Raw genomic sequence first — 16708 nt, forward strand, 5'->3', positions numbered from 1 at the left:
GCAGACGTATCGATGGTAATAAAACAGTGGCATATTACTACTTAATCGAATTCAGAGATACTACCTGATTCCAAATATATGCATTTACAGTTCCGTACATACAATTGCTAATGAGTTCTAGTAATCAAATGTTCAGTACAATGCCTATGTTGGATTATTTATATCATAGTCGCAATGTAATACTCTTGTTGTAAATCCAGACGCTTTGCTGCCAATAATAAGAACCTGACACAGCAATTCTCTGCCTTGTTTTAGTTCTTCCATATTTTTTACTTACTCTAACAAAAATGGTTTCAATGATAAAAAAAGAAAGCATTTTATAATGTCCTTATCTTGTACCTCAAAACCAAGTTCTCTGATGCTTAACATGGTTATGGTATTATTTTGATGTATATGCTTGCTGTATATCTGGGAAGCTCGTTGCTGCAATTCTATTCTAAATCTAATTGATCCAAATTCATACACATCTAACAAATCATTTTTCGATACAAAAGAAAAGGAATGGCAAACATATAAAGCCTTGCATCTATCAGGATATAGTTAAATTTCAGATTCTATCTAATGCTGTAGTTGACAGTAGCATCTTGGCTTTGAAAAAAAAAAAAGGAAAGTACGCAAGGAGAATATACCAGTGACGTTCGAGCCGTGATAGACTATCATCCAAATCAGCCAAAATTTCTTTACTTCTGATCTGTAAACTAATGTTCAATATTCATTTAGAAAGCAATCTTTTGGTTAAGTACTATCAAGTAGTGCTGTTCAATAAATGCTTACCATACTCTTTCTACGACTCCCATATGTAGAAGGTTTTGCCCATGAAATGTCTATTGTCACTAATACCAATCTAGAATATCACGCTTCATGCTTAAAAGAAGGTTTGCTTCTTCTTACGAATGCTAATTTATGCATCAATGTGAACAACCCTACTTGATACAGACTTTCATATGCAGTGATATTAAAAAGTGCAGAAGAACTGTCTATATGATTAGATTTCGGCTTTTTTTTTTGAGTTCATATACCTTTGCTATGCTGTTATGGGACATGACACCTCTATTTTGCATATTGAGATATGGATCAAATGACTGTAAGTCAAAAGTAAGGATATAATAGTAACACACAAAAGACAATATCTGTGGTTTTCTAGCATGATATTTGTCCTACTTGAGAACAACAAAGACAGAGAGATAGATAAAGAGTTCTATCAACAAATGAGCTTGGCATTATATATAAACTTTTGTTATGACAATTCTTTTGCGAATATAAAATTTTCTTTGTAAAAACTAATTTGCCCACACTATCTGAAAAATAGGGACATTCTCTCTCTCTCTCTCTCTCTCTTTTTCGATTTTTAATGAATAGAGTATCGTATTTGATGTCCAATTCAGCAAAATGTCCTCTAGTTCAACCATGACTTCTTTCAAGCCAATCGAAGTAGTATATTCTATATATCCATTCTTTCTCTTTGCCTCTTTTTTTTTTTTATATAGTTTATTCAGGCACCACTCTTTTCAAAAATTACATATTTGTAAAAGTAACACACTAAACTTGTTCAAATAAGGAGAGAACAAGCCACTGTTCATTCACTCATAGACGCACGTTTTTTTTTCTTTTTCTTTTTCTTTCCTTTTCTTTTCTGTTTAGTAAAAATATGCAACAAGTGAATGGAGTACCTGTTCTATCTTCCGACCCAGGGTTACTTTATTCTGGTCTAGATGAAGAACCCACTTGGTTCAGTGCACAAGGTGGTGTTTACAAATGTATAGAAAGGTCAACCAACAAAGCAGTGGCTATCAAAAAATACCTTGTAGAAGAAAACCAATATGAAGATGCATTTGTGATGCCAAAAGAACTTGTAGAGAATGAAATTTACTCCATGACAAAATGTGTTCATCCCAATATTCTAAAATTATATGCTGTACACTTGCATCAAGAATTTGTTTATCTTGTCATGCCTCTTTGTACAGGTGGCTCATTACAACATTATGTATTTGACCATCATCTGACAGTAGGCCAACTGGTCTACATCATCACTTCGGCAAGTATGATGTGGTGGTCTCCTTTAGAGTTTATTAAACCATTCACTCTAGATTACGTCTGGACTAGCTAAAGTACATAGTCATGGTTATATTCATAGAGATATTAAATGTGACAATATCTTTTTAGATCAAGAGACAAACAGCATTGTCATTGGTAAGTTTGTTGTACTATGGACAGTATCACTTAGTCCATCCATAGGTGATTTTGGTGTCGTTTCTATCTCACCTGCAGCAGACTCCAGTGTAGAAGAAGCAGGTGTCGTCTTGTTCTGGTCACCCGAACTCGTTCAACAAAAGATAGTCAATCACAAAGTAGACATTTGGGCTTTAGGCATTGTGATTCTTGAAGTATTAAATGGCGGAAAAGCACCTTATGAAGATGAAAAACTAGATGAAGAACAAGTGAGTTCATGAGGAGATGACTAATGTTCATTGACAAAACAAGAGTAGATCAAAGAACGCATCTTAAGCATAGGCAAACCTGAATACCCACCTAATTTACCACCAGGCCTTGTGGATTTACTCGACTGTTGCCTTGATCCTGATCCACGCACTCGATCTTCAGCCAGTAGCATCTTACAAGTAAGCTTCCCCTTTTATAAACGATTGACCTTACTCCCTATAGCATCCCTTCTTGAAAGAATATGAACCGGAACTCTTATTTCCAGCCACTCGTATGGATCAAAAGAAGAGTGTATCTCACCCAACCACAGATGAAAAACCCACCTGTCCACCTGCCAAATGTAGATTGCCTGTTCCTTCCTTCTCTGTGGATCGAAGTGTATCAGCAGCTATTCCAGTCAAGGAAAAGATTGCCAACGTGATTCGTAAACGACAATCGATGACCGATGCCAATCGTCATCAGGGATCGCGTATTCCTATGCTTTGTATACAACCTGTGATGGAAGAACCAGAGCTCAAGATCACAGAGTCGAGAATCAAACCAGGTCGATCAAGTGCACTTGCACCTGTACAACAGAAATCCCTGTCAGGTGGCAGTCTACTGAAACCACAATTGACACGCTCAAACACAGTGCCTTCACGCATCGATCAAGTCTTGAAATCACCCAGTACGCGTCCATTGAGATCCCCTACGGGTCAACTCAAATCACCTACACATCAATTCCGTTCTTCTCTATCCACAGCAGATATCCAACAAAAAAGAGCTACACAACGGTCTCCATTGGCTGAGCCCAAGACAAGAACCCAGCGATCCCATCTGGACCCTCCGTCTGTCAAACCCAAAAGGGAGTTGCCGCCTAAATGCTCTGTCTATCGAAAGCGATTACCTGCAGGTGAAAGTCGTACAGCCAGACTCATGATGGGCGTAAGCACCAATGGTCGTCGCCAGTCATTTAGGCAGAGAGAAGAAGGCGAGACTGAGGTGACACCGACCTTGGGACATCGGTTTGGTAAATTGTTTCATAAACCCAAAGAAGCTACCTTGAGACGACCCATGTCCTCTTGTTCGACTAAGCCAGCGTCTAAACCTATACCCGAATCTATCAAGAGCACAACGCATCCTAGTAGACGTCCATCTGTGCCAGTTGAAGATACCAATAAGAACAAGAGTAACAAAGACTCGATAAAGAACAGTATAAAAGCACTTCGTGTGCATTAATTATCTTTTATGTGATTAAATTTTATTCAATATATCCAATGTTATTTTACTTTGATAAAGACCCATCCAGCACAAAAGTGGTTTTGTGGCCACTTCTACTAAGCTCATGGAAGTCTCTCTTGGATACCAGTCTGAAGGGAATCTTTCATGTAAAAGAATGGATTCTAGATGAGAGACAGCCAATTGACCATCACGGCCAATGATGTCCATCAATAAAGAGCATTCTGTGCTTGAAGCAAACTAAGGGGGGGGATATGTTATCAAACGGTCGTCTTTTACGCATGCTTACCTGATGAAATAAGCTCAAATGGACCCATGGATTGTCTCTGATAGATTCCAACCAGCGCAATTTTCTTGCGTCATTTTCATCTTGACGTGTAAATATGTGTTGATGATGCTTGTATTTGGCTAATCGAGACATTCTCTGGATATAGTCAGGCTGTGGAAGACCAGCTGGATCCAAAGCAGTATCTTGACGAGTTAAAGAGACATCATGTTCAATGATATTATGGATCTTTAGTCGATCCAAATCCAAGCCATCTGAACCACTAAACTGAGAAAAGAAAGAGACAGGACTGGGTTCACTAAAAGTGGTATAAGCATACTTGAGAAACCCAACAGTGACGATAGGGGGTGCACCCATCAACATAAGGGCGTTAAACAGATCATCTGACTTTATATTACGGCCATCTCGGGCGATAAAGCCATGATTAGCAAGCGTGTTTAACATAGGACAAGGAGAACGAAGATCCGTTTCCTTGCGTTCATAAGGATGGTCTTGTATAATATGTTTCCATTGAGTATGTGTAGTGAGTCCTTGACGACCCTTGGCTTCAATTGAGATGATCCAATACACACTATAAGCTACCAAAATACCAAGTAACACAGACACAACCTTGAATGTCTTTTTAGGTTGAATTGAGGTTTTTATATCCATCATGATTTTTAAAAAAAAAAAAAAAAAAGAAAAGAAAAGAAAAGAGTTACGTTTTTATATCTATTTACAATCTATTATTCATCTTTTTTGGACCAACCACATTCTGCTTTAGGATCTTTGACCATATCCACAAGAGGGAAATAATGATTGACCATTTTGACAGAAAGCATGATAGGTACATTGTCAAAACTGACACAACGAACACGAACATAAGTGTTGTCTTGAATATGCTTTACAGCACAAATCAAATCATCCAAAGTGACGACTTGTTTACCGTTGATATGCGTAATCCACATGGTAGGCACAAGTCCATACATATAAGCGGGTGAACCCTTAGAGCGAGCAGAAATATAGATACGTGAGGGAAGTGTCTTGCTCTGTTGAAGTACAGCCTTATGGGTTCTAACATATCAAGTCAGTTGTGTGATAACATACAATAACCTGCCTTACCATGCAATGCTGCGCCAGCCCAGAATACAACACGACTTGTACCATCACCAGAAACAGGACTGGTCTTGACCTTGACAGTCATTTCTTTTTTGGCACGTAATAAGGTAATCTCAAGTTCATTTGATTCATACTGAATGTCCATCTCATACATACGAGTGACCACCTGACCATTGACAGACAAGATCAAGTCGAGTTCTTGAAGTACCTTGGCACTTTCACACCCTGCTTCTGTACGTCGAATCATGAACAATTGGTGTTTAGCGGGATTGGCTTGTTCTACTCTATGAATCCATTGATCAGAGAGCCCCATGGCAGCAGCCTGTGCCATCTGAACAGGCGTTAATTCTACATTTAGACTACGGAGAACAACCTGTTGATCTCTTCTGAGTTTATCTAGAACAGGTCGTACAGTGGAGATATGGATACCAAGATGATATTCATTATCATGGCCATTCATGTTACGTTCCCCTAAAAAGTTCATCCAAAGACCTTGAACAAGGCCCTCAGGATTGGCCAATAAACCAGAAGAGCATTGAAGGGCTAATGGCGTATCCAATGTGATGGCATCCATATTCATACTTCTAAAACGCGGTGTCTAATAAAGGGTTATTTTCTCGGATATCGCACTTAAAATGGCAACATTTACCCCATTGTGTGGAATGGTGATACAAGTAACATCAGTCACCACTGTCTTGAGGCACACAGGTCGCTGGTTATGATTATGGGCAACAAGTGTCACTGGGTGGCCTTGAGAAAGTGTCTTGTCACTCAAGGGTGCACTCATCACATCTGTATCACCTAACAATTTAGGATCATATTGTACAATAGCAAAGTTATGCGTAGGATGCAGAAACTAAACAAACAAAGAAAGTTAAAACAAACCAAGAAAAAAAAAAGGGGGGGGGCTATCCTACTAAGACTTTGGCTGGAATCACAAGGGAATCAGCTACATTCAATGTAAGGTCACCCATGGAAGTAGGCACAATACTACGACTGACAACAACAAATCCATGCTCTTTATCTACAATCACACCAGCCCCTTGTTTACGACTACGAGGGAATCCATCCAATCGACATGGCATATAATAGTTGACCTTGACTAAACAACGAATCAGGTCTTTAGCAGGTCCTAAACTATCATCTAATTGAATGAAATGCTTAGTAGAGGGTTCCATCAGTTTAGGTGGTAATGGTTCACCCAGATCAGTGAAATCCCATAAACCTGTCTTGTCATTCCTCACTGCCAATCGAAAACTAGACCAGTGTCTTTCGACTTGGACAACGGCCACCAAGATAGTGTGTGTGTCTGCAATAGAATAATAAACAACAGGCACACGAGCACGATCAGGAATAGTCTTCATGACTTGAATGAATGTGCTTAAATCTGGTGTTTCTTTATCATCGACTGATTTGATGATCCAACCATTGTCAGGTCCATCCAGTCGAAACACTACATACATTGTCAGTTGAGTAATGATCATGCCGCCCACTTACTTCCAGAAGGTTCAGCTACATAGACGCCTCGGCAAGGGACACAGTAAGCACGGGCTAGTTGATAAGACACTTCATTTAGTTTTGAACCGCCTATTTCAACATAGCGATCAGGTGTACTATTTGATAGTCAGCATAGACCTATGGAGATCATACTTACATCGCATGAAGATCTCCCACTCTAATACTGAGTTCCATGGGTTGTCCGCCTCTTTCAATGCCTACTTGAATCATATTGCCTACATTGGTATCAAGCATAGACTCAAATGGAACAAACTTGGTGACATATTGACCATTCATTGTCAACAGGATATCTCCTTCTTCTAGTTTCTTATGAGCGGGACCATCAGGCAAGACGGTCTCAACAACTAAAAGACCAATCTCATCTGGATAGAGTTTTCTTAGAGTGTCTTCTGTTTCTGACTGAAGACCTAATCGACGTGCTTCATCAAATGGACGGTAACTATCAAAATGTCACAATGCATGCATAAGAGCTATTGACTTACGTGAATTGTGTCTGAATATCACCACGGGGTACTGGAAGGCCCCTTTGAATAAAACCTAATGCACGCTTCACTCTATCCAGAGGTAAAAAGAAGTCAGTGGCTGCTTTAGTATGACCACCTGCTTGAAGAGCAACAGCATGGCCATCAATATCAATCACAGGAGAACCTGAACTACCACCACTTGTACTTGAAGCAGCTTGCCTATAGTCCAAAAAAAAAAAGAGTGAGTATCTTTTATCTAAAAAAAAAAGAAATACATCGACATTACAAGTAAAATGTGTTAAAATCGTTATATGTCAAATCTCCATATTCTGGTGTATTACGGTCTAAACGTGAAATAGAACCTGCTAAAATACTCAATTTTTCACCTGCATCATTACTAGGCACAAAGTAAGTATACCAGTGATGTATCGTGATTACTTACCCAACCACACGAATATCAAGCCCCACTTTAGCTAATTCAGGACGAAGTTCTACTTCAATCAATGGCATGTACTTGATCTTACTTGGATCAAATCTATACCAACGTCAATAATTGTCGATATACATAAGCGATGCTTACTTGAGAAAACCGAAATCATGCACTGGATCACGGTAAATGGGAAACACATCAACTTCTTCATGATCATGACAAATGGCTTCACCCACAAAAGGACCAGCACAAGCAACATGACGGTTAGTTAAAATAATACCATTTTTAGCATCCACAATGAATCCTGATGCTTCTGAAGTCTCTGGACCTACAGAAACAGAGTCAGTCCATAAACTTAAATAAATAAACACAGTACCTTCAGTATCGAACGCAGCTACTTGACTAAAACGAATCGAAACAATTGCTTTGACAATCGTGTTAATCGTCCCTTGCCATTTAGAAGGCTTAAATTCTGAATCAATAGGAAGTCCATTGTGCATAGAAGTGTCGTCGTCAGATAACGCGTCCTCATCTTGAAGATCGATTTTTCTACGTTTGGCAGGATAGGTGTCCATGTTTGAAGCAGGTGAATCACCACCTTCGAAATTGTGATCTTTTGGGATCAAGGGCATAGTCTGCTTTTCAGGAGTGAGAGGTGTATTGCTCATTATGCGTAGCAGAAGAAAGAAGAAGAAAGTAGTCCTTTTTTCATTTCGTTTTTTTAGGCTTGGCAGTCACATACTTCTTTTCAATTTTTTTTTTTTTTTAAATATGCCTTTGACAAACGATGGCTCTTTGATACGCATTAATTCCCTTCTTTTTCTTCTTATTTATCATGAAACGAGCCAGTGACAAACCAACTTCACCTTCAACCAAAAAATCAAAATTTGAAGATACTCTACCATTACCTTCTGATGTCAATGTAGGTGAAAGCATCTTGAATAGCTCTCAAGACCACTTACAAATGACAGCGACTATAGGTAGTTTGACTACCCAACCTACACCCATTGAGACTATCGTACTTTCATCGGATGATGAAGATGACTTGCCCACCCATCACGCTCGACAGTCAGTCATGGAACGCGAAATTGATGTTGAGGTAAGTGATTTTCGATGGGAACCAGACGCATATTGACACGCACGCGCGTGTGTGTTGTGTGTTCATGTTTGTGTATTTACAGATTGATGCTATGTTGCCTGTCGGAGATACAAACAAAAAAGAAACAGCAGAAGAGAATACGACATGCAACCAAGATCAACAACCACAAGAGTCGCCTAAGCATCCTTCAAACAACAGGCACGAGGAAGCCCCTGAACAAGCAGATGCTTTGAAGGATGACGTACAAGTCACTGATGTACCTGACAATGCAACTGAACCCAAAGAAACAAAAGAACCATCGTTGCTTGTTCAATCACGTGACTACATTCCTCAGACCACGCCATCCATACCGATGGTCCTCAAACGCCATCCTATACGCCAAAGTAGAAACCAAGTAAGCACATATGATGACCTCAAAAACTCTGTCAATTTCGATCAGTTTGAGACAGACTATCCGTCCAGTGATGGTACTGACATAGCTGTTTCTTCTCGGCCCAAACGAACGCCCAAACCTCCAGGATCCTCATTGTCTCATGCTCGGTCTCCTAAGCCAATGACCGTCCTTAAACCCCTTAACAAACGTCGTTTTCTTAAGACTGGCTTTGTGTATGATACTGCCATGTCGTATCATGCTACACCAGACCCTATGGAAATTCATCCTGAAGATCCTCATCGTATTTTCAAAATATTCAATATCATGGAGCGTGAAGGGCTCTTGAGAGAATGCAAGCGTATCAAGAGTCGTCGAGCTACAAAGCAAGAGATATTGCTGGTACATAATATTGTTCATTATCGTAAACTAAGAGCCACTTCGGGTAAGCAAAAAAAAAAAGGGGGATGGATAATGGGTTCCTGAGCGGTGATTGAAATATAAGATGATAGACTTGAAGAACAGAGCAGAATACATGGCTATGGAACATCATTTTGATTCTATCTATCTGAACAGTAACTCATTTGAGAGTAGTCTGTATGCTGTTGGTAGTTTAATTGAGCTTTTAGAAGCTGTGATTAAGAATAAGATCAAGAATGCATTTGCTATTATTCGACCTCCAGGTCATCATGCAGAAATGGACATGCCTATGGGGTTTTGTCTGTTTAATAATGTGGCTATTGCTACTCGAGATGCCATGAAAAGACTAGGTGTTAAAAAGACATTGATTGTGGATTGGTAAATAACCCTTTAAAAGGAAGAGCAGTACTTACTCTTTTTTTTTTTTCTGTTAGGGATGTACATTTTGGTAATGGTACTCAATGTATCTTTTCTGAAGATCCAAATGTGTTGTATATTTCACTTCATCGATTTGAAGATGCTTCATTTTATCCTAGTGATGAGAAAGGTGTTGCTAGTTATACAGGCTATGGTAAAGGTTTGGGCAAGACAGTCAATATACCTTGGCCTTGTGCTGGTATGACAGATGCAGATTATCTTTATGCTTTTCATCAAGTGGTGATGCCTATTTCTATGGAATTTAACCCTGATGTTGTCATTGGTAAGCGATCTTTTTTTTTTTTTTCTTGTGTATGTCAAGCTGATACAGCCATAGTTTCTGCTGGATTTGATGCTGCTACAAATGACCCTATTGGTAAATGTAAAGTGACACCTGCTGGTTATGGCCAAATGACCCATATGTTGAAGGGACTTGCAGATGGAAAGGTTGTGATTGCCTTAGAAGGTGGTTATAATCTCAACTCCATTGCAGTCTCTGCTCTTGCTTGTATGAATGTCCTTTTGGGTGATGCTCCAGATACAATTGATCCTAAACTAGTACCTAAAAAAGAATGTATTGATACCATACAAGCTGTGAAAGAAGTCCAGAAAAAGTATTGGAAATCCATCAAGTAAATAACAATAGATGGTTTCAAATAACAAATAAAGATTGCACAATTATGCTGTCTTTGGCTTTATTATCATTATTATTGAACTATAGACTTGTGATACTTATGCTTTCTTGAAAAAGCTAAACAAGTTGGCTTGTGCAGTGGGTTTTTTGGTTGTTTTTGTAGGTTGCTTTCTTGTTGTATTTGATTTATTCTCTACTGGTTTAACTTGTTTGATAGACTTGCTCTCTACTTCATTTGGATCTATCGTTTCCCATTCAAGCACTTCTTCAGTCACTTTTATGGATGGATTAGTCATGACTGGCTTTTGATTCCTTCAAGACATACCTAATAAACCTCGAGCATTGGTGGTTGTCTTCTTTTTCAATACCTGTCGTCTTAATTTCTCTGGTAGTGGTGGTGGTGGTGGTGAAGAGGGTTCTTGTTGTGATGGTTTTTCTTCTATTGTCTTTACGTCTTCCATCATATCATCTTCTTTATGAGAAGTAGCTACTTGTTCTGCAGGCTCTTCCTCTTCATCATCTGTGAAAATATCGGTTGCTTTAATAGTTGTCTTCGCCATGCGTTTTTCTATTTCATCTAATTATGTTTAGACAGAAACCTCCCTTTTTGATCTATACATTACCCTCATCTGTTTTCTTTGCCTTTTTGAGTGGTTTTGGAATAGGTGCTTTCTTTTCAGGCTTAGATACAGCTTGTTTCTTTTCAATGGTGCTAAATAAGGAAGCACCCTTTCTTTTGTTATTGACTGCGGGATTCACAGGTTTAGTGGAAGGCTTTGAAGAGGGAGGAAGAGAGGCTGTCTTTTGGACGACATGGGCATTCTTTAGAGCACCATATTGAATACGATCCTCAAGCGACAACTTGGGCATGTTCTTACAAGCAGCATATAATAACGAGGCATCATTTAAATCAGAAAATGACACACTGTAGACATGAATACCCGTGAGTGTCTTGAAAGTCTTTTTGGCATCTAAAAACGCATCTTCTTCAGTTTAAGGGAAAGATAAAAAGATGGACGTTACCTTCAAGTTCAGATTCTTTGACAAGTTGAATTGTAAAATAATTTGTTTTAAAATGGACACCCGTGACACAATAGATAGCATGTACATTTGGTTGGTCCTTGGAGAATTCATAAAGAGCTCTGTAGATAGTCAGTAGTGGACTACACATTCTTTGCTTACTGTTTGGCTGTATTGACATGAATACCTAAAGATCTTGCCAATGACTTATAATTGACCTAAAAAAAGTAAGAACAGTAGCTATATAATAAAGTACATACAGGTCTCTTCTCTTGTAAAACAGCAATATCAAGGTATTCTTTATAGTCACTCATAATAAGAAGCGAGAAAATAAATAATTTTTTTCTCTAAACGCGTTGTGACGCGAAGACGTGTGTGAGGATAAAAAAAAATGATTGGCTCATTTTGAATAGCATTGAGACCAAGAAGCATTTTCGAGATACAATAACTGTGTATTACCTTTACAAAAAAAAAAAGGCAGAAATCCATGTTCTTTTCAAGAAAGAAGTGGCATTTCATGACTTGAGACATATCGATCTTGATAGAGCAATGGCTATGAGCAAAGACACATCTGACAGTGGCGTGTAATCAAGACGATGCAGTCCTTTTTTGAAGCGTTTGATTCTTATCCTTGTAGTAAGTGCACTGATATTCTTGTATCTTGCAATTCGAGTGTATGCTGTATGCAAATCTCTTAACACGGCTACCTACAATCTCATTGACTTTGTGTGTGTTTGAATGGCATCAAAACATCATCATGCACACAAAATGGCAGATTTCGGAGACCGAAACGAAGAAAATGTAAAAAGCTTTAGCTCCTCTTCCCGCCGCAATAAAAATACTGTCGAAGATATTATTCAGGCACTTGTTACACTAAACTTCTCCAGAATGGATTATTCACGAAAGAAACACTTGGCCGTTGTTGATATTGTCATTACCGCCCTCTCGCAAGTCTGGAAAGCACACTGGAGATCTGTTATTGACAACGTCTCTTTTGATGTCTACTCCACTCTACAACAAACACATACCGTTTTACAGCTGCTTTACAGCTGCTTTACGGCTGCTTGCAGATGAAAAGCAAGTACACACTGTAATTCTTCTCTTAATTTTTCTTCCACTCATAGCAGTGGCATACCTTTCATATTATCCTATCTGGTTAATTTGCAGCATAGCTGCATAATATAATTCTGTATGAATTGCGCCTGTCTCTTGAAAAAAAAAAAAAAAAAAAAAAAAAAAGCCGCAATAAAAATGAAGCTTTTGCTGAGAACTGCATAAAGACACGATTATCTGACTTTGATGTAGTGACAAAAGTTGTAGATCTTTTTTTCTTTTTTTCTTTTTTTTTCCCCGAGTCTATTGATATAAAAAGTACAACAGCTTTGCTGCTAAAATATTGAGTGAATACGCAAAAATGTTTACAGGGTTTTCTGTCCATATCTCATTATTTTTATAGCACAACTGTTAAGCAAACACACTTGCGAGAAACTAAAGCTTTTGACACACATTTTGAGTATCTAAGCTTGTCAATCGCTCTATTTCTCGTCTTGTAGCATCAAAAAGAGGCTCAAGGGGTTGTCAAACAGATAATTTTGATGACTAGTAGCCTTTGGCCGAATGATCATTTTGGTCAAATTTTACAAGTCGCTTTTGTTCAAATCGACTCTTGAATATTAGTAAACATTGCCTGATCATTTTCTAATCGTACTGCAGAAGAGTTGATTGACATGTATGATTTTTTGATGCACAAGGTCAATGGATGCTTTGGTAGCACTATACAAAGAATACAGCTGAATCAGACAACTTTTCATTGCTCATTACCTCCATTAGGGCTTGCATATTTTTCTTTACTTCTTTTTACGCTTTTTTTCTCTATCAGTCGTTGCTCTAACGGTCCTTTGCCTTCATTAGTAAATCTATTTTTTTTTCATGCCAAAGTAGTCCCAGACAGTAGTACTACCTTATATTCATAGTGCTGAAACACCTTGAGCAATAATCTCATCTATTTTATGCAAAAGTCCATCTCTATCACATGCTAAAATTATAAACACCGCCACACAATGCTGACGCATTAAACAAACGTAAAAAAAAAAGTCTTTCTTTTTCCTTATAGAAACTGCTACAGAAATGATAAGGTCTATCATGTACTTGTGGTCTTTAGGTCCTTGTACGTGCGATTATAGACTGAGGCATTTCAACCCCCAAACCTTCCTCAAGTAGTTTCTGTTGTGATTGCTATTTTTTTATAGTTCAATGAGAGGTAGAGCTGTGTGGCAGCAGCATATTCTGCGAACACCGCGCCACAGCAACGTTCAAGGGATGTGCATATTCTACAAAGAGGGAGTCTCTCGCTTCGTGTCTGTACTGGGGTTAATATTGCTTCATTTTATATGTTGCAATACGCCTAACCGTCTCCTATACGCGTCTGTGTATTAGAATCACCTCATGTACACGTGTCGACCTCAGTTTCTTGGTGATTGTACTTTTTTGATACCGCTCTGTTAGTCTATGGCCACACTGTACCTAACACCGTATTGCAATCCTCGCCGTTATGCTTGGATCGTCTTCATTTGGTTTAGGTTCTCTCGCAAGAGGGGATTTTCTTCGTCATAGTTTTGCACATGTCTTCTTCCTCATCAGGTGGAACGTGGTAAAGCGATTGCAAATCAAGTGTAGCTGTGATACAGGAGCAAGCATGGTATACCCTGTATACTGTGTCTGAACCCCTCTATTGTGCGTCAAAGCGAGTGAAGTTGCTCTCGTATACCTACTTGTCCTTAGCGGGAAAAAAGGGGCCTGGTGCCGTCTGGGCGGAGCCTCACGGCAAAGCTGACGGGTACTTGAGTTGACTTGCTGGTTACTTGCGCTTCGTCTAGTCTGGCTTTGCTAGTCTGGATTGACAAGATTCCCTACTCGTCCAGTACAATACCGTAGTCAAGGCGGGCTTGCTTTTATGCGGATAAGCTTGACACCCTCTTTTTTTTTATATACTTGGGCCAGTGTATACTTGTATATTCAATCATCAATGAAACCGGTCAGCCGGGGCAAGTCGTGGGTCATGGTTCACTACCTGATGGCTATCTTTGGTTTGCTGCGTAGACATTTCCATTAGGGAATGGCCAAAAGCTATGAAACACTAGTCTTTGAAATGTCGGTATAGGGACATGGTGTGATATCCTGACTTCTCTGTACTTTGGGCTGTTTGTGGCTAATTGGTGTTATGGGCGGATCCGATTTGGTTTTCTTTTCTTTTTTTTTTTAAAAAAACACTGGTTAGTCATGATATTGAAGCCTAAAGTCTGGCGTTGTCTTGTTCATTCTACAAAGTGAATCAAAAAAATCAATTCTCTCTTTTCTGTCTCTTTTATGGCGCAGTACACTTGCAAGGCGGCATCGATTTGGTTGTTTCTTGGTGCGTTTGGGTGATGCCAAACGATGTTGGTTGTGGTTACTGGGTCCACTGCAATCAAGATCAAAAGCAATTGAATCGAGTTTTCTGGTGCCTAAGTTGGGGAATGTCTTCCTGTAAGTTAGCTGTTGGTGATTCAACACTACGCAAAGCATTCTCTGGGTCGTGGTAAAGTCATGCAAGGACATTGGTTTACCCTACAAAGCAATCATAACTTCATTCCTTTTGGGATCAGATGCACTTTTACCTTCTCGTGGTTGATCCTGTTAGTATCAAAGCTTGTCTTTGAGAACCAAACAAAGTGCCCCCTTTTTTTTATTTATTTATCAATAAAATAACTTTATGCTAAGTATATTTAATCAATATGTAAAATAGGATATGCTGTGAGGGCTTATTTTTAATACCAAGAGTGCATGAAAAGTTGAAAATGGATAAAAAAAATCATTCAAAGAAACGTAGTCAACAAGAAAAGGATGCTGTGCCTTACAAAATATATAGATGTTTATAAGAAACGTGTACAGCTTGGTATATTGATTTTAGAAATAATCAGATCAAAAGAACACACGTATAAACATGGCTGTATAGCTACACAAAGAGCCAAGAACCCTGTTTATGCACTCACGAATGCTCCAAATACCTACAGACAATGTCTACTAATATACGAGGTACCTTTGGAGTCGACTTGTAAAGTTTGACCAAAATGATCACTCAACCTTGAGCCTCTTTTTGATGCTACAAGACGAGAAATAGAGCGATTGACAAGCTTAGATACTCAAAATGTGTGTCAAAAGCTTTAGTTTCTCGCAAGTGTGTTTGCTTAACAGTTGTGCTATAAAAATAATGAGATATGGACAGAAAACCCTGTAAACATTTTTGCGTATTCACTCAATATTTTAGCAGCAAAGCTGTTGTACTTTTTATATCGCAAACTGCCATCTGGTATGTTCTACATTCATTTAGTCCACATTCGTATTATAAGAATGCCTATTTTTTTCTATATCTCCATACTTCTTAGTACTCAAGACAATATAAGATGCTTCAGAGAGATCCATTAATTGCAAATTCTATATGGTACTTAGAGCAAAAACGCTCAAAACACAGCTTGAACGCACCATTCTTTAAAGTACCATTACTCGACAACCAGACTACCAAACGGCTTCTCTTTTTATTCGAAACATGTTCTTTGGAGTCTAGCAATCAAATGGTACCATTGGTTTGGCTGTCAGATGAAGTTCATTTTTTTTGACCTATGGGAGGTTCAGGGAGGTTCGTAAAGATGAAGAATTTTTCGGAATGACCCAATGTAGGTCTGATCCAACTGAAACCAGATAAGGCAATGTCTGAGTACTTCTAAGAAAAAGAAAGCGAATTTACTAAGATAAAAAAAAAAGGCCAGTTCATTTGAGCATTGCTTTTAAATCTATATTCAAAGTTCATTGTACACTGTAATCAGTATGAAATTGAAATACGCTAACGTTTTTGTTTATTTAAACATGAAAGCACTACATGTGCATCTAAAGATAAATGATTTATCTGTGCTAAAAAAGAACATGGCATAATAAAATGAAAAAAAATACCATAGAACAAATAGCAATTGTATTCTCAAAATGCATACAATTATGCTTCTTTTTTAGAGTAGGAACTGGAGTGTACATTGGAGTGGACGGAGTGCTCGCCATTAAATAAGTAGAAATATATTTTTCAAGTTCCTTAGAGACCATCATTTTTTTCTTGAAAAAAAAAATAGGTTAATTTTTTTTGTGGTCCAACCTATTTTCTTCAGCTGTACAAAAAAAAAGAGTAATCATTGTCGACACATTTATCTTTTGGTTGAAAAGAAGAAAAACAGTAGACCTAGAAGAGAATATCAAGACATAAAAGCCAGG

At 38.4% G+C, this 16708-nt stretch overlaps 5 protein-coding genes across 5 annotated transcripts; 2 read left to right on the forward strand and 3 right to left on the reverse strand.

Moving 5' to 3' along the window:
• Positions 1-1948: 1948 nt before the first annotated feature.
• B0P05DRAFT_481391 (kinase-like domain-containing protein) lies at positions 1949-3657 on the forward strand (the record flags this gene model as incomplete). The annotated part of the gene is made up of 5 exons (XM_051575177.1): positions 1949-2039; positions 2236-2438; positions 2487-2618; positions 2662-2966; positions 3123-3657. 5 exons carry the CDS (start codon positions 1949-1951, stop codon positions 3655-3657), a joined length of 1266 nt encoding a protein of 421 aa, XP_051429304.1.
• B0P05DRAFT_565325 (Chloroperoxidase) lies at positions 3645-4604 on the reverse strand. The gene is made up of 2 exons (XM_051580945.1): positions 3947-4604; positions 3645-3897 (listed from the first exon to the last, which is right to left on the reverse strand). The coding sequence occupies exons 1-2, from the start codon at positions 4595-4597 to the stop codon at positions 3673-3675; spliced, it is 876 nt and encodes a 291-aa protein (XP_051429305.1). The 5' UTR covers positions 4598-4604; the 3' UTR covers positions 3645-3672.
• A 64-nt stretch (positions 4605-4668) lies between these two features.
• B0P05DRAFT_481369 (trypsin-like cysteine/serine peptidase domain-containing protein) lies at positions 4669-8121 on the reverse strand (the record flags this gene model as incomplete). Its single annotated transcript, XM_051575175.1, has 11 exons — positions 4669-4996; positions 5026-5639; positions 5691-5897; positions 5959-6494; positions 6539-6654; positions 6696-6998; positions 7042-7242; positions 7310-7420; positions 7466-7558; positions 7604-7781; positions 7830-8121. The coding sequence occupies 11 exons, from the start codon at positions 8119-8121 to the stop codon at positions 4669-4671; spliced, it is 2979 nt and encodes a 992-aa protein (XP_051429306.1).
• Positions 8122-9075: 954 nt separating this feature from the next.
• Positions 9076-10435, forward strand: B0P05DRAFT_500780 (uncharacterized protein). Its single transcript, XM_051575440.1, has 4 exons — positions 9076-9367; positions 9435-9720; positions 9777-10042; positions 10097-10435. The coding sequence occupies exons 1-4, from the start codon at positions 9106-9108 to the stop codon at positions 10393-10395; spliced, it is 1113 nt and encodes a 370-aa protein (XP_051429307.1). The 5' UTR covers positions 9076-9105; the 3' UTR covers positions 10396-10435.
• A 1-nt stretch (position 10436) lies between these two features.
• Positions 10437-11777, reverse strand: B0P05DRAFT_565354 (DNA polymerase subunit Cdc27-domain-containing protein). The gene is made up of 6 exons (XM_051580946.1): positions 11674-11777; positions 11576-11631; positions 11417-11535; positions 11017-11364; positions 10719-10970; positions 10437-10667 (listed from the first exon to the last, which is right to left on the reverse strand). Exons 1-6 carry the CDS (start codon positions 11725-11727, stop codon positions 10492-10494), a joined length of 1005 nt encoding a protein of 334 aa, XP_051429308.1. The 5' UTR covers positions 11728-11777; the 3' UTR covers positions 10437-10491.
• Positions 11778-16708: the final 4931 nt, after the last annotated feature.

Source organism: Gilbertella persicaria, assembly GCF_025201335.1.
Source record: "Gilbertella persicaria strain CBS 190.32 chromosome Unknown B0P05scaffold_80, whole genome shotgun sequence".
In the NCBI taxonomy this organism is placed as follows: domain Eukaryota; kingdom Fungi; phylum Mucoromycota; class Mucoromycetes; order Mucorales; family Choanephoraceae; genus Gilbertella; species Gilbertella persicaria.

Coding starts and splice junctions, on each gene's coding strand:
- B0P05DRAFT_500780 (XM_051575440.1), top strand. CDS start 9,106: ATGACCGTCCTTAAACCCCTTAACAAACGTCGTTTTCTTAAGACTGGC. Junction 9,368..9,434: donor TAAACTAAGAGCCACTTCGG/GTAAGCAAAAAA, acceptor ATAAGATGATAG/ACTTGAAGAACAGAGCAGAA. Junction 9,721..9,776: donor AAGACATTGATTGTGGATTG/GTAAATAACCCT, acceptor TTTTTCTGTTAG/GGATGTACATTTTGGTAATG.
- B0P05DRAFT_565325 (XM_051580945.1), bottom strand. CDS start 4,597: ATGATGGATATAAAAACCTCAATTCAACCTAAAAAGACATTCAAGGTT. Junction 3,898..3,946: donor ATTTGAGCTTATTTCATCAG/GTAAGCATGCGT, acceptor CCCCCCCCTTAG/TTTGCTTCAAGCACAGAATG.
- B0P05DRAFT_565354 (XM_051580946.1), bottom strand. CDS start 11,727: ATGAGTGACTATAAAGAATACCTTGATATTGCTGTTTTACAAGAGAAG. Junction 11,365..11,416: donor CAAAGAATCTGAACTTGAAG/GTAACGTCCATC, acceptor ATGCGTTTTTAG/ATGCCAAAAAGACTTTCAAG. Junction 10,668..10,718: donor CAATGCTCGAGGTTTATTAG/GTATGTCTTGAA, acceptor CATCCATAAAAG/TGACTGAAGAAGTGCTTGAA.